This window comes from Penicillium verrucosum, assembly GCF_028828655.1.
Source record: "Penicillium verrucosum strain IBT 35672 chromosome Unknown utg000002l_segment0_segment0, whole genome shotgun sequence".
Lineage (NCBI taxonomy): Eukaryota > Fungi > Ascomycota > Eurotiomycetes > Eurotiales > Aspergillaceae > Penicillium > Penicillium verrucosum.
Window position 1 is genome coordinate 5166737 of NW_026643211.1, and position 23156 is coordinate 5189892.

General features: G+C 49.8%; 12 protein-coding genes across 12 annotated transcripts; 5 read left to right on the plus strand and 7 right to left on the minus strand.

Annotated features, from left to right (window-relative positions):
• Positions 1-827: 827 nt before the first annotated feature.
• N7516_007554 (uncharacterized protein) lies at positions 828-1880 on the plus strand (the record flags this gene model as incomplete). Its single annotated transcript, XM_057220274.1, has 1 exon — positions 828-1880. One exon carries the CDS (start codon positions 828-830, stop codon positions 1878-1880), a length of 1053 nt encoding a protein of 350 aa, XP_057074365.1.
• Positions 1881-2230: 350 nt separating this feature from the next.
• N7516_007555 (uncharacterized protein) lies at positions 2231-2480 on the minus strand (the record flags this gene model as incomplete). Its single annotated transcript, XM_057220275.1, has 2 exons — positions 2231-2404; positions 2460-2480. 2 exons carry the CDS (start codon positions 2478-2480, stop codon positions 2231-2233), a joined length of 195 nt encoding a protein of 64 aa, XP_057074366.1.
• Positions 2481-3475: 995 nt separating this feature from the next.
• N7516_007556 (uncharacterized protein) lies at positions 3476-5038 on the plus strand (the record flags this gene model as incomplete). The annotated part of the gene is made up of 1 exon (XM_057220276.1): positions 3476-5038. The coding sequence occupies one exon, from the start codon at positions 3476-3478 to the stop codon at positions 5036-5038; it is 1563 nt and encodes a 520-aa protein (XP_057074367.1).
• A 229-nt stretch (positions 5039-5267) lies between these two features.
• N7516_007557 (aldehyde dehydrogenase family protein) lies at positions 5268-7613 on the minus strand (the record flags this gene model as incomplete). Its single annotated transcript, XM_057220277.1, has 4 exons — positions 5268-6714; positions 6805-6986; positions 7050-7439; positions 7593-7613. 4 exons carry the CDS (start codon positions 7611-7613, stop codon positions 5268-5270), a joined length of 2040 nt encoding a protein of 679 aa, XP_057074368.1.
• Positions 7614-7665: 52 nt separating this feature from the next.
• On the minus strand, positions 7666-9201 carry N7516_007558 (endonuclease III domain-containing protein; the record flags this gene model as incomplete). The annotated part of the gene is made up of 1 exon (XM_057220278.1): positions 7666-9201. One exon carries the CDS (start codon positions 9199-9201, stop codon positions 7666-7668), a length of 1536 nt encoding a protein of 511 aa, XP_057074369.1.
• A 524-nt stretch (positions 9202-9725) lies between these two features.
• On the minus strand, positions 9726-11588 carry N7516_007559 (amidophosphoribosyltransferase; the record flags this gene model as incomplete). The annotated part of the gene is made up of 3 exons (XM_057220279.1): positions 9726-10930; positions 10988-11440; positions 11504-11588. 3 exons carry the CDS (start codon positions 11586-11588, stop codon positions 9726-9728), a joined length of 1743 nt encoding a protein of 580 aa, XP_057074370.1.
• Positions 11589-12574: 986 nt separating this feature from the next.
• On the plus strand, positions 12575-14506 carry N7516_007560 (DNA cytosine methyltransferase; the record flags this gene model as incomplete). Its single annotated transcript, XM_057220280.1, has 2 exons — positions 12575-14016; positions 14077-14506. 2 exons carry the CDS (start codon positions 12575-12577, stop codon positions 14504-14506), a joined length of 1872 nt encoding a protein of 623 aa, XP_057074371.1.
• A 649-nt stretch (positions 14507-15155) lies between these two features.
• On the plus strand, positions 15156-16933 carry N7516_007561 (putative 2-methylcitrate dehydratase; the record flags this gene model as incomplete). The annotated part of the gene is made up of 3 exons (XM_057220281.1): positions 15156-15407; positions 15470-16247; positions 16317-16933. 3 exons carry the CDS (start codon positions 15156-15158, stop codon positions 16931-16933), a joined length of 1647 nt encoding a protein of 548 aa, XP_057074372.1.
• Positions 16934-17096: 163 nt separating this feature from the next.
• Positions 17097-18377, minus strand: N7516_007562 (putative extracellular exo-polygalacturonase; the record flags this gene model as incomplete). The annotated part of the gene is made up of 2 exons (XM_057220282.1): positions 17097-17904; positions 17986-18377. 2 exons carry the CDS (start codon positions 18375-18377, stop codon positions 17097-17099), a joined length of 1200 nt encoding a protein of 399 aa, XP_057074373.1.
• A 642-nt stretch (positions 18378-19019) lies between these two features.
• On the plus strand, positions 19020-20079 carry pmeA (putative pectin methylesterase; the record flags this gene model as incomplete). Its single annotated transcript, XM_057220283.1, has 3 exons — positions 19020-19459; positions 19512-19624; positions 19673-20079. The coding sequence occupies 3 exons, from the start codon at positions 19020-19022 to the stop codon at positions 20077-20079; spliced, it is 960 nt and encodes a 319-aa protein (XP_057074374.1).
• A 135-nt stretch (positions 20080-20214) lies between these two features.
• Positions 20215-20610, minus strand: N7516_007564 (cytidine deaminase family protein; the record flags this gene model as incomplete). Its single annotated transcript, XM_057220284.1, has 1 exon — positions 20215-20610. One exon carries the CDS (start codon positions 20608-20610, stop codon positions 20215-20217), a length of 396 nt encoding a protein of 131 aa, XP_057074375.1.
• A 739-nt stretch (positions 20611-21349) lies between these two features.
• On the minus strand, positions 21350-22334 carry N7516_007565 (RING finger protein; the record flags this gene model as incomplete). The annotated part of the gene is made up of 3 exons (XM_057220285.1): positions 21350-21629; positions 21951-22130; positions 22246-22334. 3 exons carry the CDS (start codon positions 22332-22334, stop codon positions 21350-21352), a joined length of 549 nt encoding a protein of 182 aa, XP_057074376.1.
• Between the last annotated feature and the right edge of the window lie 822 nt (positions 22335-23156).

A 23156-nucleotide genomic window follows, 5' to 3' on the forward strand; every position in this document is an offset into this window, starting at 1 on the left:
CCGCCTTTTTATTCCTTGCTCCATCATACTTCGTGATCATGACTTTTGGAGCCAAGAAGATGGCTATTCAGCCAGTGTGTGGTCAGATACCTCCGATAGTGTGGTGGGGCAGTTGGGATGTGTATAGAAACAATACATTTGTCGTTTCTGCGTTCATTGATAGATTCTACTGTAACCTTGTACTTTTTGCGACTAAATTATCATTCAAGCGATCCAGAAATGGGCTGTAGTCTCTCACAGAAAAAAAAAACAAGGTCAATAAACATCTGATATGCCCGATATATATCCAAGCAAGCTCCCTCCAGGCGTGGGGATCGAGATATATAATCAAATATCAACCTTGGAAGCGAATACCGTTTCTTTTTTGAACTCCAACAAGAAGTACTAAACGGCTATCTATTCCAGTCCATTTAGGCACAACAGACGATCACGCTACATACAAAACTGTGCCTGATGAGGAGCTTCCAAGCTGACCTTGCCAAGACACGCAACTCACCTCAGTTTACCCACTTCGCCTACCCCTCTCCCAGGAATGGGTCGGGCTTTTTCCTTTCAATTATTTTCATTGGAGACTGTGCTGAAAGCGCTGTCAAGTGTCTTTTCTACAAGTCACGAGGAGCTACAGGGACAACATTATGCGAAGTCTGCAGTTGGTATCGTATGGACTGTGTTTCCATTGAGATAAACCATATCCATCTCTGCTCTTCTTCCTCCCTGGCATTTTACAACTATACCGCACTGTGTGATTTATAAGCGAACACCGTCTTGCTGCGAGCAATATATCCAAGCTATATAAGAACGCATCACCTCTAGGCGCACTGTTGCAAATGGGCCTAGCCTCCCCTGATTTGTTGGCCGACCACTCGAGCTCGTGCCTGGAGTCACTGCCCGTGGAAATCCTGCAGTTGATCTTTCTTCACAGCCTGGAAGTGAACCTCCCTCGTGCCTCACCGCGTCTCAGCCAGGCACTGTCCACTCCATTGCTCTATACCTGGCTCATTCGGCTTGCATTCAGCAGCCCCAACTCAGGCTCCCGGGAAGGCTTCTTTACCCCGGATTTCCTACCCCCACCATTGGATTTCTGGGCTTTGTCATGGAAAGAGCGCCAAAGATTACAGACCGACCTGCTGGCATGTCGGTGGTGCACATTTTCCCTGCTCCGGAAATGCCAGCGTGAGTACGTTGCCCATGCCATCCGTCGCAAATGTGCCGGCCTGGTATTCCATCCAGACGACCAAGAAATGCTATCAAATCTGGACCCACGCTTCGAAAACCTAGAAGCTTGCGATTGGGCTGTACTCGGCCGGCGTGGAAAAGGGGATCTAGTGATCCCCGCACAGCTTGGGAAAACATTGCAGACCCCGTCTTCTCGTAATGTCGACCGCAAAGTGGCAATATGGTTCCATTTTGGCGCTCTCCAGATCCGTAAATCCCACGAGATATACCATGAGAATGACCTCTTCCGGCTGCCGTGCTCGGTGGCTATTGGACCCGGCCGCATTCCGGATAAGGTCTTGCGCTCGCCCTGGTCAGATGCGCAGTTTGAGTTCTTACAGCTGCTCTCTTCGGACTTCTACCTGGATGAGGATGAGGCCAGGCCTGATCGATCCTCGGAGATCACATATCGTCTCATTCGAACGCGCAAGATCGAGCCTTTTACTCGCTTGCTGCGTATATCGTTCCGTGCTGCAAATTGTCGTGTCCCTACGCGCTGGCCGCTACAGCATTCACATTATTCGCTCGTCCGGCGCTGTGGAAGTGGACCGGGGGATCCGTTTGCAAATGTTATCTTGAATGAGCGTTGGGATGATATGCCCACAGAAGCAAAGCGGGATCTGTTGCGATATGTTGAGTCCTCTTCGCCGAAAGACGGGTATTGATATATTTGCTTCTTAAAAAAAGATTTGACTTGCTAGTGTATATCCAGTCATATATGTGCAATTCCATGTCCATACTTCAATGATTTATATGTATATATACATTATTCTACATGCCTATCTCCTACGGAAGAGAAACAATATAGATACAATATACGTCGATATCAAGTATTTTGTAACCCAAATTCGATTCATGATTGATAATTGAAAAATACACCACGGGGTATAAACTCCAAGAAGATAAAATGACAAAAGAAAACTCGCGCCGACATAACAATCGTAGAACCCATACCCAACGCTCCTATCCTCGTGGACTCATAGATATGCGTACGGACGTGATAATTTGTTTCCTATCATACTGCTGATCGACGACCTCGCCGACGATTTCCACAGTAGCCGCAGGTCAGACAGGAGATGATGACATCGATCACTGTGACCACACCGCTGATGATGGCGTGGCAGATGGAGCCGATAGCGTTGACGATGGCCATGAGGCAGCTACCAATGGCGCGGAAGACGCCTTGGATCTAGAGGTAGGTATGTTAGTTGAGGTTACCTGGAAGGCAGATGCAGTTCACATACGCAAGAGACGACAGCACCCATATTGAAGATGAAGAGCTTTTGTTGGGGCTTTTATCAAGGTGTTGGTTTATTTTGGCTTGGAGGTGGCAGTAGACTCTGAGCTAGAGGAAGCGTGTGTGTGGACAGTTGGATCACTGAAAGGGTGCATATTGAAGGAAATGAATGAAATAGATGGAGAGGAGGCTTAAATAAAGAATGGTAACAATGATCGTCTTAGACAGGAACTGATGTTTTCTTGTTTGGATACGTAAGTGGTTGTCCGAAAGAGGCGATTGATTGGCAAATTCGTGCAGTTAAGCTTGTCTTGCGAGGCGTTAGAATTTCAGGAATTGTAAGGTGCAAACGCCAGTGACGTCGTTGGCAAAGCTATGACAGGATTTCAAGGTTCGGTGAAGAATAAGAGAGAAAGATCGAATATGGAAAGTAGTGCTATTTTGTAATGGAGCCCATAGCTAAATGGTCAAGGTACCATCATTCCGTCATCTCGACACAGACCGGGGCCATTCCTTGTTTTCGGATTTGTTCGACAGCACAGAATCTTTACTTTGGAGGCTTGGTGGGGCAATTGATGGATTTTAAATGGGTGGTCTAATGTTTAAGAATAGCTCCAGTTTTAATTTCAAGGTTGATATATAGATAGATATATAGATATATAGATATATATACACTATTCATTCAAATGATATTCTTCTGTGATAGCTTTTCTTACTGATAGTCTTTGACGTCATTTGATACCAGGCTAAACCCAATTTAGCAACAGGCGGGGGTTAAATCATGTGCTATCATGTGACTTTCATGCCCTCCAGTGCCAAGCCCTAACGCCAAGCCATTACCTGTCGGGCTCTTTTCCGCCAATCAGACGAGGGGAGGCTCGGAGTTGGCTGCAACGTTGTATACTTTCTGAGGTTATATGCGCAAGTGCAGCATACTACAATTAAAGTCACCAGACACGAATCAGAAATGATTCATGCTCCAAGATTGATCTACTCCAGATAGCGAGAAGGCTCAATTCCTCCATGGGCCCCCCAAAAGACGAGGATGAAATTGTGACGCGGCCAAAGCTTGCTCCGCCAGAGCCCGCAAGCAGCTCACCTATCCCCAAATCGAAGCGCCGACCAGGTCGCACCTTCAAGAACCCGATTCGGAGCAGCTCATCTCGGTCCTCCCGGTCCTCTCGGTCGAGGTCGAGCCCCTACGACCGTCCTTCTAATTCGCCCAGACCTAGAATCTCGCGCCCGCATACTCCCCGCAGAATCTCCATACTCGAGGCCCTCCCCGTCGAGATCATTGAGCAGATATTCCTAAACTCGCTCAATCTAAACCTTCCCCGAGCTTCGCCGTTCCTATCCCGCGCCCTCTCCGGTGAACATATCTACCGCGCTCTCATCCTCCTTGCGTTCTGGAATGATGCGCTCGACAACCCCCGTAGCAAGGCCATTGACCGGATGATGGTCCCGCTCACTTACGTTCCTCTCAAACTGGACGAACGCGCCCGATTACAAGAAGCCGTATTCAAATGCAGGTGGTGTACCGTGGACCGCGTGCGCGAACAGGTCCCGACAATGCAGATCCTGAGTATCTACCGTCGCTGGATCAACGCCGGCATTGTGACGGAGAAGGAGGAGCAGGATGCGTTTGAAAAGCTCATAACACGTAAGGACGACAGCGTCCGCATCTTCCACGGCAAGGGCGGCCCAATGAAGGAAATAGCTAGCATGCCCCCAGAGTGCTTCCGCGTGATCCTGAACGCAATGAACGGCATTCACGAATACAAGCTCCATATCATGCCAATGGTCACCACCGAGCTCCAATGTGTGGATGTGGGGTTGACCGTCAATATCCCTGCACTGGACCTGTGCAAATTCCCATCCCATCTCCTCCGAGGCCGCAGCAACGGATTCCTTCCGGAAGACGTTGATTTCCTAGAGATGCTACGCATAACCTCGTGCAATTGGACCCCTCCAACGAGCTCCTTGACGCCCTCGACTCTGACGAAAGTCGACCGCAGAGCCCTGAACGAAGGAATCCAGAACGCAATTCGTCACCAGAACTTCGACGCCATGCTCTCCCTCCTCAAAATCGACGAGTTCCTCTTCCGCTATAAAGTAGAGAACCAACGCCGCAGCGTCTACTATACGATCCCGATCGAGCATTTCCTCGCTGTTACCCGCACCGGCCGCGACAAGCCCCATCTCAACTTGGATTTCTTCCAGGCTCTTCTCCGTGCTAGTGCGGAGTCCTTGCCTTGCTGGTCATCCGAGATCACCAAGTGGACTGTGGACAATATGGAACTCGCCAAGAAGAACCCGGATACTTATAACCAGACTAATGGTAAGTTTGCGCGCTGGTTGTCGAATTTCCTGCTGCGTCTCCCTGCGAAGGTTGAGCATGCCCATGAATTCCCGACTGGTCAGCTGTTCTGTAATGGTCAGTTGGATGTCACGGATTTTGAGGGCCGTCGCTTTGTCGATGAGGTTCTTGATGCCTTCCGCGGACCATTAGGGAATTGGATGATGGAGAGTTCGTTCCGAACTGAAGATCACTGGCTGAAGAAGTTCGGCCCCTCTCTTCCTCCATGATATTGTTCCGAGTAGTCTCACCAGGACTTCCTTGTTAGCGCTATACCCGGATGTTAGATATTCTGTCATGTATCATAGAGTCCCACATATAAATCTGTAATAATAATTTACTTTGAATTAAATGTTCCCACAGCTGGAGGTATTACCTATAGCAAGATGGAGTATGTATAGTACAAAAATATCGATATCAAACAAGAATTTTGGAATGATTTCCTGAAGGGCAAACCCATCATAGGTTCCTCAACAACCGGAGAATACCAGCAATACGTCCACCCAGCGTCAACTGATATCCCATCTCAACAATACCCTTACACATCTCCCATGCGGCAACCCCACCCTTAGCATCCGCCGCGTTCGACCGGTCCTGGATAGGATAGTCCACGCGCGGCGGGATACCAGTGCCAATCAAAGTAGGGAATCGATCAGCGCAAACGGACTTGAGATTGCACAGACCGCGCAGTCCCTCATCGCCCGCGAACCGGCCATATCCAGATCCACGCACGCCGCCGAACGGCAGTTGCACGGCGTAAAAGGCGCCAAAGTCGTTGATCGCTACCATTCCGGCAGATATTTTCGACACGCAGGCTTGCACGTCCGATTGTCGGTGTCCGAAGACGCTGGCGCCTAGGGCATACGGCGTTGAGTTTGAGATGGCAATTGCGTCGGATACAGACTCCGCACGCATCATAAGGAAGACGGGGGCGAAGAGCTCTGTCTGCGCGATCCGCATGTCGCGTGTCACGTCCACTAGTAGAGTTGGTGTGAAGTAGTGGCCGTGTTGGTGGACTGGGTGCTTGTGTTCGGTGCCGCCGGCGAGGAGACGTGCGCCTTGTTGCACGGCTTCGTTGATGAGTGCCTCCAGCTTGGCGAAGGAGACAGGGGAGATCATCGCACCAACGTCTGGGGTTGCGGTGTCGAGGAGGACAGAGCCGAGGTGGAGATTTTGAATTCGTGGTGTTACAATTTCGATGAGTCGGTCGTATGCGTTGGGGAGGGCGATAATACGCTCGATGCCGATGCAGTTCTGACCAGACGACTGGAAGACACCGCGCATGAGGATAGACGCGATGGAGGAAATATTGCGAAGAGTGCGGGAGTCGTCCAGGATCACGGCAGGATCTTTACCACCCAGCTCGACACATACGGGGATGAGAGACTTGGCTGCTGATGTGCAGACGTGGTGGGCAACGGGTCGGGATCCAATAAATGTTATATGCGCGATATCAGGGTGCGAGGTGAATGTATCAGCCACATTGGGTAGGCAGACTATCGACTGGACCAGATCGCGTGAGTGGCCACAGCTAGAGAGCGCGCCGCGCACCATATCGAGGAAGTAGATTGCAGACCATGCGGTCTGCTCGGACGGTTTGACAACAACTGCGTTACCAGTAAACAGCGCACTGATGATCGGACCGATGAAGTTGTGTAGCGGGTAGTTCCAAGACACGCAGGCACCCACCACGCCTAGCGGTTCGTATGTGACTGTGTTCTTCTTGTACATCATCAGGAAGTTGGTCGGCCGCCGCTCTGGTAGTAGTGCCTTCTCGCCATGGTCAATTGTCCACTTGAGCTTCTCCACTGTCACAAGGATCTCGCCGAATGAGCCGTCAACTTTTGTTTTACCCGAATCCAGACAGCATGCGGTAACGAGGTCTTCTTGGTGGTCTAGGACATATCTGCGAGATGTTAGTTGGACAAGCCTTAGGGGCGCCGTACGCAACGCGCAATCGTTTCATGGGACGGGGAAAATCTGCCACCCCACATACTTCAGCAGTGTCCGGAGAACCTTTCTGCGCTCCGCAAAGGTGGTCTTCGCCCACTCCGGTTGAGCAGCTCCCGCAACCTGAACGGCCTTGTTGACATCTTCGACCGTAGCGGGCTTGATTCCGTTACCGAGCACCCTCCCATCGGCAGGACTGTAGCTCATAATCAATTGATGGTTCCATTTCTGCGTAGTAGACCAGCAATTAGCTTGAGTACAGATAACCCCGAGTCAAAGACTTCAACTCACTCCACGAGCTTGATCCTGCAAGACCATTTTCTGCTGCCCCTGAACCTCATCCCATGTCTTGATCGATCCACTCTTGCGCACTTCAGATGGGATAGGAACATTGAAAATGACCGCTGCCTCTCTCCAGCTCTGGAGGTAGAGGTACCCCACGTATACGGCGACAAGGGAGGTGAACGCGACTGCGATGTGCGGGGCGTACTCTGCCGATCCGGGAGGCGCGTAGGCCTCCAGAAGAGTGCGCAGAGAGGGCGGAATGTGGGATGCCAGACAATCCATGGCGGGAATGGTGCAATCGGACAACTGGAAAGTGTTGTTGGGAGAGAGAGTAAAGGGAGTTCCGGAGACTTTTGTGTTTGCGATAAGGCGATAAGTTGTCCGGCCCCGGGGGTACTACCCCAGGCCTAGTTGTGCCATACAAGATAGACTATGTTCTAGGAATATCAGAAGAATGAATTTTGTTAAAGTATTGAGAGCAAGAGCAATACGGTAAATTGGTAATACTATAGAATACAAATATTGGGCTTAAGCCATTAATCGTCATACATCCATTTCATCAATTCTCATTTTCGTAAAGATTCCACCTTCATATAACATAGTTTCGTTGTCATGAATGCGTTCACTCGTCACTCGCTTCGTCGGAAATTGAACTCTCGCTTTCGTCACTCTCCTCCTCGGGGTCCTTGTTCGTCCTCTTGCGCTTACTAGCCGCGCTCTTAGCAGCTGCTTTCTTTTTCGAAACCACAGTCGGACCATTGCCCTTACGCTTCCCGTCGCGAGTTAACAGGTGATCAATGATGCAGCCGTTCTCCCAGCCAGCACTGGACTCGCCGGTAGCAGCTCGGCATCGGGGACAGGTCTTCCCATGTCGGATGAACAGCTGGTGGAGCGAGTACTTCAAGTGGTCAGGAATGCGCACTTCCAGGTGGCTGAAGGCAGTTACTTCGTTTGCACGAGCAGGAATCCATCCTAGCCAGCGACAGAGCCGGAAGACGTGTGTGTCGACGGCGAAACAGGGCCGCTGGAGGCAGAACAGGATCACACAGGCGGCTGTCTTGGGTCCGATCCCGGGGTACTTGATCAGATCGGTCATGGCTTCTTCAGTGCTGAGATTGTGGAGGTGGTTGAGAGAGAGGAAGTTCTGATCTGCGCAGGCAATCTCGTATTGCTTGTCCTTTTCAGCCTTTTCAGGGACCAGTTTGGACATTGAGTCGTTCTTAGACTCGGAATTTAGCAATGTAGCTCGGCGTGCCTGGTTGTCCTCATGGACTATGTCAAGAATCGCCTTGAGGTTCTTGCTTTTGATGTCGGCCAAGCCGCCACTTTTGATCGCTTCAAACACGTCTTTCACAGTGGCCTGTCGTACGGCATCCCAATTCACGCTTCCTTTGCCGATGCCTTCAGAAAGAACGCCGAATCGTTGCACAAGCCCACCAAATGCCTTGGCAGCATTGTTGCCTGTGGTCGCACCACTGAGAAGAGTGCGGATTAAAGCATCCAGAACGGACGGGACCTCACCACACCCGGTGACCGTCAGGGAGGGCTCAGGGATAGTTGCTGGAGCAGTAACTACCCCATGAATGCTGGACAATAGCTCATTGACATTTTCACACTCCTCAGTGGTTGGTCGACCTAGTTCGGGGAAAGGAGAGATACCAGGCGTCAAGCCATAAGTACTCTTCTTTAACTTGCGGCCGGTTGGGGTAGTTTGTATCTTGGGTTCTTTCTTCAGCTTGGTTGTAGCTTTGTCCACAGTGTCTTGAAGCTCAGTAGCCAGATTTATGACCTGATTCCCGTTTAAAGTTTGGTTTTCCTTGTCAGATCCAGTAATTGAGACTGTGGGCTCTGCTGCTATGGACAATGGGACCGGGACAGATCCTAGGTTGTGAGGGAGTTCATCGAACGGGGCTGGGGGCAACACCGGCTTCTCTTGTTTAATCGTGGTATTATCATTACTGGGGGATTTCAAATCAGTGGTGTTGATCTTATGCGTGTTCAGAGCATTGGAGGCATTGGAATTGCCAGTGGGGTTGAGACGCTTTCGTTTGTTCGCTTCAGTAGTGTTTGGTGCTTGAGTGGCCGAAGGGCTATTTTCTTCTTTCGCAATCAATGCAGCAGCAGCCCGTGCTGCGGAGCGAGTAATGCGGCGTTCCATGATAGAGAAGGTCAGGCCAGACGGCCTGCAGCAAAGGTCGATTTCCTGTAATGTTGTATAGATAGTCTTGTGTATAAGAGCCGACAACGGATAACCGGTATATCAAGGTGTATCAATTCATTCTAACCATCAACGAGGGGACTGAAGATTAAAAGATGCTCAACGCAGATGATCGCATTAATGGATGATGCGCAGGGAATCAGGTGATGCTACTGGCCAATGACTTTTGGCACGTGACCTGCCTCTTTGGGACAATGGCCAAAATCCAAAAACAGCATGATTTCAACAACATTGGAATATTTCATTTAGTTTAGCTTCATCAAGAGTTATTGACAAGTGTATCTCAAGACACCGGGTATTGGCATTTTCAATGCATTTCCACATCATTTCCACATCATGTAGCCAAAAACAGCCACTTAGCACATATGCTCCCTCAAACAAACGCCCAGACACCCAATGCAAATTACCAAAATGGTGGAGAAAAAAATAAATAAAAATCAGATTATAAATCAGATGTCTCATAATCATGCCTCATGGTCAGCCTGGTTGTGGATGCTAATGTCCATGCGGTCCGAGACCTTCGGGTTATGTTGGTCTTCGGGATTGCTGGCCTGCTTCTTGGTGGCACCAATTGCCGACTCGTTATCAGCGGCAGGGATAATTTTGCCATTGGTGTCCATGGTGACTCCGTGGGCGGCGATCTGGAAGTCGGTCATGTTGGCAAAGCCATTAGTGACAGCCTCCTTGGCCTTGTCAAGAGCCTTGACCTTGCGGCCTTCGCCACGGACGGACTCGAGATGCTCGAAGTAACCGGATGAAACGGGGGTAACGTAGCTACCACAGAAGACACCGACCTCGAAGTTTGTAGGTTCTTCCTGACCATTCTCACGGGCAACCTCGGCACAGGCGTCCTTGAGATCAGGTAGGGTTTGGAAGACAACCGCCTCCGCACCAATGTGCTTGGCGATGGCCTCTGAGTTCCGGTTGTGCGCAACCAACTCTTGAGGGGAGGCAAGGTCAATACCGTAGATGTGGGCATGTGTAATCTCTGGCGCACAACTGGCAAGGTAGACCTTCTTAGCGCCAGCTTCCCGGGCCATATTGACAATTTCGCGACTGGTCGTACCACGCACAATACTGTCATCAACCAGCAGGACATTGCGGTCCTTAAACTCAGCCTTCATGGCATTGAGCTTGCGGCGGACACCCCTTTGCCGTGTCTTTTGCTCCGGCATGATGAAAGTGCGGAAGACGTAACGGTTCTTGACGAAACCGTGGCAGTAAGGCTTGTTGAGGTATAGTGCGACATTGGACGCGGACGTAGTAGCCGTTTCAGGAATAGGAATGACCACGTCAATGTCTTTCACGACCTCAGGACCCAAGATATCGAGGACCCGTGCACCGAGACGGTCTCCCATGCGTTGCCGGCTACGGTACACACTGATGCCATCCATGATGGAGTCAGGGCGAGCGAAGTAGACATACTCGAAAATATCTGGGGCATAGGCCTTCTTGGGAGCCACCTGGCGGAAGACCGGCTCACTGCCCTTGGCGATGATAACCGCCTCACCAGGCTGAATGTCACGGTGGTTGGTGAAACCCAGCTGGTCCAGAGCTACTGATTCAGAAGACATCATGTAGTCCATGCCAGGTCCATCCGCGGACTGACGAGAGCCCAAAATGAGGGGACGGATACCGTATGAGTCACGGAAACCCAAGATTCCAAAGCCTAGATTGCGAGTTAGTATTATAGACTAGAGAGCACCACGACTGATTGGTAACTTACCAGCAAGCATAGCAGTGCAGGCCCATCCACCCTCGCAACGTTTATACATGCGAGTCAAGCTGGCAAAGAGGTCCTCGTGGTTGACACGGGCCTTCTTGGTCTCGCTTAGCTCATCAGCAAAGACATTGAGCATCAGCTCGCTGTCACTATCGGTGTTGATATGACGGTGGGCTTCAAGGTCAAGGTGTTTCTTGAGGTCCCCGGCATTGATCAGGTTACCGTTGTGCGCAAAGCAGATACCGTAGGGGCTGTTCACGTAGAACGGCTGGGCCTCAGCATTGGCACTGGATCCTGCGGTCGGATACCGCAGATGGCCAATACCCATGGAGCCGGGGAGATTGGCCACCTTAGCACCTTCTTGGAAGACCTTGGCAGCCATGCCGTTGGCCTTGAGTTGGTATATACGACCGCCAGACGCGCATGTTGCAATACCGGCTGCATCCTGACCACGATCTGTGATACCAAAACCTTTTTAGCCTCGCGGTCGCAGGGGTATATATTGTGGCCGGAACTCACGTTGGAGAAGGTAAAGTGCCTCGTGGAGATCCACGGCGGCCGCAGATGAGGGGTTCGCCTGAATCAGTGCAATGATACCACACATCCTGACGGAGGGTAGGTTTTCTGTGAATGACGAAGATAATTAGTACCAGTATTCATCCATTGTATTCACAGCGTATAGCAAGATTGCAGTGTCTCAAATCAGTTCAGGTGTTTTCTCCGCAACAATTGTTTAGGAAGTCTAACATCTATAAAAAACCATAATTCATCATAAGAGACAGGGAGGAGGGTTACTTTGAATAAAGCTGAAAGTCAAAGAACAATAAAACCGTACCACTTACCAAAACCAGATCACGTAAAAGAAGGAGTGAAGTTTAGAGAATGGTCATCACTAGAAATGAACACCACCCCAAGAAGACAGAAAGAGGGAGGGAAATATTCCATGGTAGATGTGTTTCTTCGGTCGTTGTGCTGCCCCACAGAATTAAATTTTCTCTCTTTTTTGCCCGGGCCGACCTCGGGGCGATGGTATGAGTCAGCAGTGCTCCACATGACCCCCGGGGCCCATGCCCTACTATCCCAAAAGGGACAAGCGTCTATAACATAGGTTGTATAGAGTTGAGGTTGATACATATATTGTAGTTACATGGATGTATAACCTTAGCTTCCAAGAGTCACCTTCAATGAGATAAACATGAATACTATGGCTTTATATCAGTCTTTCATGCTTCACAAAACTAGGTATCATCTCCTGCTTTGTTGACCAGATAGAAATACAAAGATGAATCCGTAGGAGTTGCTTCACTTGACTTGTTATGTATAGAGGATCTGGCAAATCCTTCTGCCACTGCTCTTTACATCAAATGTCCGAGCCAAGTTGTGTTTATCCGCGCAAGGCTGGTTTCGAACACCCGACTATAGCAGTAGAAGTGTTTCCGAAGTCATCTGAACTTGAGATCCTTCTAGATCCCAAGATCATCCATCGATCTGATATTGAGATTTGTTTTCTTCACCATAATTTCAAACCTGGTCTTTGAATCTTCACATAAACGGAGTATGGGACATTTTCATCAGTCCACCATCACACCAATGGCTGATATCAATGATCGATCCCGTATTTCGGTGTCTCCCTTTGGAGACCCAATTCCGGTCAGCACGGCAGAGTTTAGAGCAGTAACTAATGAGCCAACAATGCCTGACGACGACATCATCATGTCGGATCCGTCACATATCTTCAATACTCAGGAGGCCAGTCCCACCCCCTTCCGGGCCACCGAGAACACGCAGACAGTGATTGACCTGACTTGCGACGACGAAAGCAATCAAGCTATGGAAGAATTGACCTCTGACATGGCCAATGTTGCAGCCCCCTCCGCCATCGCCCCCGGCGACGACTCGGCGAGTGTCCGGTCTTCCGGCAACTCTTCTCTCATCAGCAACCAGTCTGCCAGCTGCAGCCCAACGCCAGAGACAACGCACCGAGGAATAACCATTGGGGGTGTTGTGTTCAAAGCTGGAATTTCCCTAGAGCTTGATGACGGCTCTTTTATGCGTGTCCAAGACGTGATTCCTCAACCTCATGACCTGCGTCTTTTCGGCAGGCGTCTTTACCGCACGACTCACCCAGAAGCCAAGACATACCTTCCAAAACTCAACGATGAATTGGTCTGGCTTACTCAGAACACAGACCACGTCAGCATCAAGAGAGTCAGACAGGTTGTGCCCATTCGCTTCACCAACTTTCGGACTGATTTCAACAATCTCACACCGGGAGCAGAACTGACTTGCCGTCTGAAGCTCACCATTCGCCAGAACGGGGTTGTCATTATCCCTGGCCACCCACCTTTGAGTGCAGAGCAGTGTGCAATTGAATGGTTGAACTTCTCCGAATCAGACCCAGGACTTGGCAAACCCGCGAACCAACTGCGTGCCGAATGGAGGGGGGTGACTGTGCCTTTCGGTGAGGCTAGGGCGTCTTCCATGGCTAGGGATCTTGAACGACAGGGTGTGATTGATTTGACTGCTCCTGACCGTGCTTACACCTTCGGTGACGCCTATTGTGGTGCTGGTGGTGTGTCTTGCGGGGCCAAGCAAGCTGGCGTGAAGCTTCAATGGGCTGTTGATATCGACAAATATGCACTGGAAACATATCAAATGAATTTTGACGATGTAGAGGTTGAGCATTCGGACTTCTTCAGTTTCCTTACCAACGATCCGAGATTCCTACGAGTTGATATTGCACACTGCTCACCCCCCTGCCAAACTTGGTCGCCTGCTCATACTGTGCCCTGCCCTCGTGATGACGCCAACTCCGCCTGCGTCTTTTCGGCTGGAAGCCTACTTCGAGAATCACGGCCCCGGGTGTTGACAATGGAGGAAACCATGGGATTGCCGCAACGATTTCCCGTTATATTTAACCGAGTTGTACTGGACATGGTTGAATTTGGATATTCTGTTCGCTGGTCGGTACTGGGGTGTGACGAATATGGTGTGCCTCAGGAGCGGAAGAGGCTGCTTGTCATTGCTGCGGGGTAAGTGAAATGAAAGACGAAGCTTTTCATATTTCCATTTATCTAACGACGTGCTCATAGACCCGGTGAAGTTCTGCCACATTATGCCCCACCCACTCACGGCCAGCCTGGTCACGGTTTACTTCCCCGAGCGACCATTTCATCCACCATCGACAACATCCCTCCTGATGCTGACGATCACAATGTTGAAGCGGGACTGGCGCGGTGGGCTCTGAGCCACCGACCTTCGTTTGATCGCGACTCTCTAGCTAGGACCATTACTTGCGGGGGAGGCGAATACAACTACCACCCCTCGGGGACCCGGCCCTATACCAGTCGTGAGATGGCCCTGTTGCAGACATTTCCCCTGGACTTCCAGTTTACTGGAAGATTTATGCGCAAGCAGATCGGAAATGCCGTGCCCCCGCTCTTTGCCAAGGCCATCTATGGAGAGATCGTCAAGTCTCTGTGTGAGACTGATACAGAGGAGGCCATGGGAATCTTCCACTGACCAGGGAGATGATAAAAAAAAAAAAAAAAAAAAAAAGAAAAAGAAAGATGAGGAATAGGAGGAGGGGAGGAGGGGAGTTGGGGGTTGGGATTGAGAATGAGGTCCTCTGGTGCTGATCTGTCTCACCTCACGTGCAGATCAGCCGAGGGTGAAGAGAGAGCTCGATGTGAGCCCCCATCTCAGTGGCAAAGATATTCGTATTTTTTATTCTTTCTTGCACATTCGGACCACGGACATTCCGATTTCGCTACATCTTGTAGCTAATGTCTATTTGCTGGGTTTCTTTACGTCCGATACTCGGATTCCCCATGTTCTAGGGAGCTCAACAGATGGAAATATAGCAATAAGATCTGTCCATTAAGAAAGTATTAGTTTAATTATTGGCATGTTGACCTGTAGACAAGATAAACTAATCCCATAGACATGCCCCAGGTGGAAATAGGAGAGTGAAATAATACCCGACTGTAACCGACCCTCGGCAGGATGAAGTCAGCTTGGAACTCTTCCCCGGCCATTTTCTCCCTTTCTCCCCCAACATTTCTCCTTTCGTCCTTTTGTTTTTTAAATAAAACCACCATCCATCCCCTCTCCCTCTCTCCCTCTATTCAATTGCGTCAATTTGTTGAACCCTCCCAATTCTTCTTTCACAATGTCCCTGCCCGCAGTGAGACGCTTGACCCACACCTCTCCCCGCACTTTGGCCCGCATCTCCAGATTTCCCACTTTGGCATCTTCCCTCTCCATCACTCCCCGTATTTCTGTTCCTCGCACTCCCCGTTTCTCTACAATGGCTGCTCGTCAATCAACTGCCCCGGCGGTTCATACCGACAAGTCCTATGACCCTGAAATTCAGGATATGGCTAGTTACATCCACGACTATAAGGTGGATTCCGACTTGGCGGTATGTTAGCTCCGGCTCAGTTAGATGAAGCACCAGCTAATTCTAGAATTTGTTGTTTGCAGTTTGACACTGCCCGTCTGGTATTCCTAGATACCCTTGGTTGTGGATTGGAAGCTCTGAAGTTCAAGGAGTGCGCGAAGCTTCTTGGCCCTGTTGTGGACGGTACTGTCGTCCCCAATGGTACCCGTGTGTTTGGAACTCCTTACCAACTGGACCCCGTCAATGGCGCTTTCAACATCGGTGCGATGATCCGCTGGCTCGACTACAACGACTGCTGGCTCGCTGCCGAGTGGGGTCACCCCTCGGACAACCTAGGTGGTATCTTGGCTGTGGCCGACTGGATTTCGCGCACCAACCGCGCCGGTGGAAACCTTGGCAACGGCAAGATCCTGAAGATCCATGATGTTTTGGAGGCCATGATTAAGGCCCACGAGATCCAGGGTGTTTTGGCCCTGGAGAACTCCTACAACAAGGTCGGCCTTGACCACGTTGTTCTTGTCAAGGTTGCGACCGCCGCTGTCGTCTCCAAGATGATGGGTCTTACTGAGAGGCAGACCGCCGATGCTATTACCCAGGCTTGGGTGGACGGCCAATCTCTCCGTACATACCGCCACTCACCCAACACCATGTCGCGTAAGTCGTGGGCTGCTGGTGACGCCTGCCAGCGCGCCGTCAATCTGGTTCTCAAGGTCCAGAAGGGCGAAGGTGGCCTCCGTACCGTTCTCTCTGCACCCACCTGGGGTTTCTACGATGTCCTGTTCAAGGGCAAGAAGTTCCAGTTCCAGCGCCCCTACGGCAGTTACGTTATGGAAAACGTTCTGTTCAAGGTTTCCTATCCTGGTAAGTGCAAAAATACTTTGCAGAAATGACCCTTTGTAGAGATTGATGACGGCTAACACCTTTTCATAGCCGAGTTCCACTCTCAGACTGCCATTGAAGCCGCTGAAAAGGTCAATGCCAAGCTTGCGGCCATGGACAAGAGTGCCAAGGACATCAAGGAGATCACCAACCGTACACATGAGGCATGCATCCGCATCATCGACAAACAGTTCAAGGAGATGGACAACTTTGCCGACCGCGACCACTGTGTGCAGTACATGGTTGCCACCATGCTCGTCTTTGGTCGCCTGACCGCTAGCGACTACGCGGACGGCTCCGAGGCCGCCACCTCCCCTCTGCTGGAGGATCTCCGCAAGAAGATTCGCTGTGTCGAGGACACCAAGTTCACCGCCGATTACCACGACCCCAGCAAGCGTATCATCCCCAACGCGCTGACCGTCACCCTGAACGACGGCACTGTCCTCGAGGAGATCATCGTCGAGGCTCCTCTGGGCCACCGTCTCCGCCGCGAGGAAGCCAAGCCTGAGATTCTGGCCAAGTACAAGCGTCATATCGAGGCGCACTTTGACAAGGCTCGCGTTGATGAGCTGCTGGAGTTGGGCTGGAACCGCTCTCAGCTGGAGAACTACGATGTCGACCAGTATGTCGACCTCTACGTGAAGGACAAGATGATTGCCTCCTCGTAAACATTGAATGACTGGTTCTGGTGTACTGCGTTGGAAATCCCGCGTGTATGACGAACATATCTCTTTTCTTATATACCGCAAAATTGCATAGAGCTTTCTTTTTCAGTATATCTTCAATATTCTCCCATAAACCACAATACTATACATTAGGTCTCCTCCATTCTCAGCCCGAGGCACCTGCAGTGCACTTCACCCCCAATTTAGACGGGGTGTTAGCACACTGCACCTCGCTACCCCCAGTTGGCGCGACAACAGTATAGCCGCTAACCTTGACATCGCAAGTTCCACGAGCTCCACAAGAAAGACTGCCCGTAACAGCTTTATACTTTCCACTCGTCTTACCACTAATATTGTCGAAAACGATACCCGTCAAGTCCGAATCTCCAGGATTCTTCACACAGTAATCACCCTTCTCTCCATAACAACTCTGGATCTGAATCGCATAGTCACTCCCATCAACGACAATATCCGTGAAAGTAATATTGCTCACTGTCGACTTGGCGTGGCCGTTGCCAGTGGGATATGTCTTGATCCCCACCGCCTTGGTCGACTTAACCATCCTCGCGCCGGACACATGCACATTCTTCACGAAGTCCTCCGCAGTCTTTCCCAGGGATCCCACCGATAGTCCGTGGCTTCCGATGCAGGTAATGTCTTTGACAATAACGCCGTCTGCGCCGGGCTTAAAGGCCACGCAGTCATCGTCGTTCTTCACGTGGACGTTGCTGATGGTCACATCTGTGCTGGCACCGATGTCGAAGCCGTCTGTGTTCTTCGGCTCATTCTTGCTTTGGGATGTGGCGTCCATATTCAGATTGAGGAACTTCGCCGTCTTGGTGTTGCCCTTGATCGAGTTGAAGACGTTGGGTGGGTTCTTTTGGTGGATGTTTGAGATCTCGATGTTAGAGCCACCGGTGATGTAGAGCAGGGTTGGACGGCGGTAGCTGCTGTCTTTGGCGAAAAGGTCCCATCTATACATGATATTAGTGAACTGAAATGGGAGCCGAAAAAAAAAAAAAATAAAAAGGAAAAGGAAAGGAATGAATACATACGACTCTTGTCCATTTCCATCAATGACTCCTTTGCCTGACAGAGAGCGGATCTTAAGTCCATCGATCTTTTTGATGTTGATCATTGCGGTCTGTCCCTTCCAGACATTTGTGGACGAGCTGAATTTCAAGGTGCCTTCCAACTGGAAGTCACAGCCAGCGCATCCTGCGAAATCAAGAGGGCTATTCAGGTTGTAGGTTTTGCCGGCGGGGATGATGATAGTGCCTCCCTTGCCGCATTTGGCAATTGCCGCTGCGATAGCGGGAGTATCATCAGATCCACCTGCTACTGGTGTGCAAGCTGAAGCACGAACATGATGTTGGTGTCTTGCGTCTGGTAGGGCGAGAGATGAGCCCAGGAGGGCAAAGACCGCGAGGGCTTTTGTTATCGACATGGCGCAAGTGAGTGAGAGTATCACAGGTATGGTCTGGATATATCTACATATATACTCTGTAGTGGATGATAGCTTTTATAACTTTTCTCTTCTCCTTTTCGTACTTTGCATGTGGTGGTTCCAATGTTTCGTCGACGGATAAGTAAGACAACCTGAAACAACCTCTGTTTTAGCCCCGAAGCTGGTCACTGGAGGAATAATTTGTTCAGTGAGTGAGATGTATGATCCAAATACCCGATTGGATTACCCACTGGGTTGTTCTCCTGATCTACGAATTGGCTATACCATATCCACTTCCGTTATAGTCACGGAAGTCGGTCAAACTATCTCATGTCAAATTAAGAGAAATGGGAAAATTAATCTATTGTGGATATCTTTAGCTCTATATATTGACCCCTTAACCACAGTTACAGAAATCTGGCTGCATATGGAAATGTCTCGGAGAAAGATGTATCATTTTACCCTCTTTCAACTATACCGAGGCTTCCGGTAAGCTCATGTGGGGTTTCACCTTGAAACAACCATCGTATACTCCGTATACTAGACATTATTTTATGTAGTATACGGAGTGTACGGAGTACATAAACCGACAATCATTCCCTCTTTGTAAAATGCACGGAGTAAAACAACCATCCCTGTCAAATGCATCCCCACAACTTCCTCCTCGTAGCCCTATCCCTGGGCGCGGCTGTCCTGGCCGCACCCACTGAACTAGCTGCTCGCACAGCTAGGACCAGTGCCCCCGCAGGATGCTTGACAGTCGGTTCGAGCGGGAAGTACTCCACTATCGGCGCTGCATTGACTGTTCTCGGATCTTCTAAGGCCCCAGCTTGTATCTATGTCGCAAGTGGTACATACAAGGAACAGCTCACTATCAACTATGGCGGTGCGTTAACTTTGTATGGCCAGACTGCTGATGCGGATACGTACAAGGAGAATACTGTGACCATTACCCACACGATCTCTTCCCCTGTCGCTGGCTCGCTGGATAAGAGTGCTACTGTGAATGTTGTCGCCCCTCGGTTCAAGATGCACAATATAAATGTGGTGAATGGATTCGGGAAAGGTGCACAGGCTGTTGCGTGAATATTTCTTTCTTTCTTTAGTATTTGAATTATGAACTGACTCTACCAGACTCGTCGCCAATGCCGATAAGCTCGGCTTCTACGCATGCCAGTTCCTTGGATACCAGGATACCCTGTTCGCCAAGGCTGGAACACAGTACTATTCCAACTCGAAGATTGAGGGTAAGTCATTTTCACTCTCACTATTAACTATATACTAACAATCCCTAGGAGCTGTGGACTACATCTTCGGTGCGGCTTCCGCCTGGTTCAACAACTGCGACATCGTCTCCAACGGCCCTGGCGCTATCACCGCCAGTTCGCGACAGATACCCACCGACAAGACCTGGTATGCATTCGACCACTGCAATGTCAAGGGTTCTGTCGCCGATGGTAGTGTATTCCTTGGTCGTCCGTGGCGTGGTCTTGCTCGCGTCATCTACCAGAACTCCAATTTGGGTAGTGTGGTCAATGCCAAGGGATGGACTCCAATGGCAAAGGGTGCTACACCATTGTACTATGAGTACAAGAATACTGGGGCTGGGTCTAGCACTTCTGCGCGCCAGTTCTTGAGCCACATCTCGGGGGCGGTCACGAAGGAGACGGTTTTGGGAAGTGACTACGCTACTTGGATTTGATTCAAGCTCTTGGTGGATCAAACTATGGACTCATACCAGGGTCTACATAGTTTGTTGGGATGTATTTTTACTGTGTGTTACTTGTGCGTGTAACTATATAACTAATGTACATAATAAAGGCTGTATACTATTATCCTACTCCCTATGGTCATAGGAGTAAGGCAACAAGTCATCAATCCTAACGGATTTCACCTCTCCATCCTTTTGCACGATAGCCCGAATCCCAGGATGTAAATCATGCAGCACCTGTCGACACCGACCACATGGATTGAAAATAACTCCATCACCGCCGTCTTCACCAACTGCAACGATATGCGATAGGCGAGGGGTCCCGGCACTGGCAGCCACACCAAGGACCACGAGCTCGGCACATGGTCCGCCTGTGAAGTGAAACACGTTCACGCCAGTGAAAACTTGGCCATTGGATGAGAGGGCTGCGCTAGATACGCTGTGGTTGTCTGATTTGGGGATGGCATTGATTATTGTTCTTGCGATTTCGACGAGGTTGGTTTCTTCAGGAGTCAAGTCCATGGTGACGAATGAAGGGATTCGTGATTTTTGAAAAGAGGTATGTGTAATGTGTTGAGATATTCTGAATCAGGAGAGTCTCGATAATAGCATCCATGGAATGTGTATATATTTTTGGGGAAACATTGAATTAAAATCAACGAGCAGCTTAAAAGTTGTTCGCGTAGCCGGGGAATGCGGGAGTTCTGAGAGAAATTTCCTATTCGGGTGCCCGATTTCCCAGTGTCGGTTATTGCGGAAGATGAGAGTACACAATCATAATAATTTAGTGTATAGATCCCCAATGTGAGCAGCTAATATGAAAGAAAAAAAAGGCAAGGAGGAAAGTTATGAGTAGATTATCCTTTGAAGGGGTCAAACTACACCATGAAGGCGCTTATTCGGCCGGAATGGACTCCCTTCTCAATTTTTTTTTTTTTTTTTAAAAAAATAAATCATGATTATAGTGACCATGATTCCTTTTATTACGCTTGTGTATCGATATATAAAACAAGGTCTTCCCCTAAGGCCTATTTGGGCATATGGACAACAGGTATATAATTGAGAATCAAAGAAACTGAATGAGCACGCTTCGTGTCACGTTGATGGATATCTCAAAGCAAAACAGCGAAAAAAAAAGATGCAAAAAGCCATATTGATCCCACTTGGCAAACTTTGGAGGGTATAGCCACTGATATTAGATAGCAAAGCAAATCGCACCCCCACGGAATTATGCATGCAGCAAGTGAATTCATTCCGGAAATTATCCTCGTGTCTCTGCCTCTGGCGAATACGAAGCTTGGCAGATCGGGCACTTGTACCGACGATATTCAAACCAAGATTTTAGACAATCTAGATGGAAGGCATGCTTGCAGCGGTTCAATACGAGGACCTCGCTATCGGCTGGGGAATGTTGCGCCCCGCAGCTGCAGCGGGGGTCTGGGCGTGCCGTCGGGTTATAATTATGCTGGCCGTGGGCCAAAATGGCTGGATCAGGACAAGCCAGATATGGGGATGACGACAATGCCGAGAGACAGATGGGGCTGGGCGAGTTAGCTTGATTCTAGAAGATTCAGGTGATTTTTCTAGGGTGGTTTGCGTGCTCTGCTATCTCCAGCCAAGACCACGTGTGTGCACCCAGGAACTAGGGGGAATTGGCATTGGGGCGTATTTGCAGGCGAAAATGCCTTGCCCAGAAACGTGAACCCGCATCAACGAAGACTCGCCGATCCCTATAGGGCGGAAGGACCGAGAGCCCAGCCTTAGTGTCCCCGCACCACATCATCGAACCGCAGGGCCAAGAGGTTTTGATGGGAGGGGGCCGGAATTGGAGACCCATGGAATGCTGATAAATCACAACTTACCAAGTATCTTGGCCGTATTGCTGGGCATTGGCAGGAACATTTTGTTCCTCCAACCATCGATCCACGGACACAGGTTGGCCCAACACGTTCTGCAATTGTACCTGATAGACCGGTGGGAGAACCCGGGTTTCGGCCATTGCCCGCATGGCTGTGCGTCGTCGGTGATGCCACATGATCATCCTGAATGGAAAATTCATACAAATCAGTGATCGGCACGTCAGAAGTTCCAGAACAATTCGTATGCATGAAGCGCGGGGGAGGGGAGTTGCCAAGACTATCGTGCCTCCGTACTTACACCGGAATCATGCTGATCAGGGAAAACAGGGCAACGGCCCCAATCACAACCCCGATTATCTCCTCTCGCGGCATGGAATTGTCCGCCATGAGTGGAGGGTCATATGGAATTTGGGTCCAAGCGAAGAAGATACGAGAAGAAAATAAAAATAAAGAATTGGAGTATCGTCCGATAGACCCAATAAAAATGGAGGAAGAGTGCAAGGTGAGACAGTGCAACCTGGATCGGATCACTCGGGTCAATTATGTATTCAGGCACCGTATCTCCAATAATAATTGATGGCCCATTACTTAAGGCATTAAGACAAGTTCAATCTGGGATTTTTTTGCCACATAAGAGTAGAAAAATGCCCCCGGAGATGTAGGAGGATTTGAGGCGGAGGAACCCTCGAGCCCCGAAATGCCAAGAAGTTTCCAAGCGCCAAGTGCCAAGATGCCCAGAGGTGGGAAATAAATCAGGGAAACAGAACGCGACAAACAGTCCCGCCAAGGGAATGCCAAGACCACTCCGCACCAATCATAATTAGAGGATTATGGCGTGGGGGCCGGCCGAGACGTGCCCAGAGTCGTTTGCGTCATCGTCTGAATGGGGAAAGTCACTATGATGCGCCAAGAAGAGTCCGCTTAATATCGAGATCTCATCGATGAAGCTAATTGGCTGTCAGAACATCATGATGCTGGTTCCCCCAGATATCGGACATGATTTCCAAGAAATTCTTTCCGGCCTTAACAGCCGATTATCTATCGCCATCGAACTGACATTCTGATCGGATCTTATTTATACTTTGGATATCCCCCCGGGAAGGAAAGAAAAAGAAGGTTGTTTCATAAAATTGTGCCTTTTTACTCAAAGTAATTCCGGTGTATGGACTCTCATTCTGTTACAGATACCTTCTATAAGCTGCCCCCTTA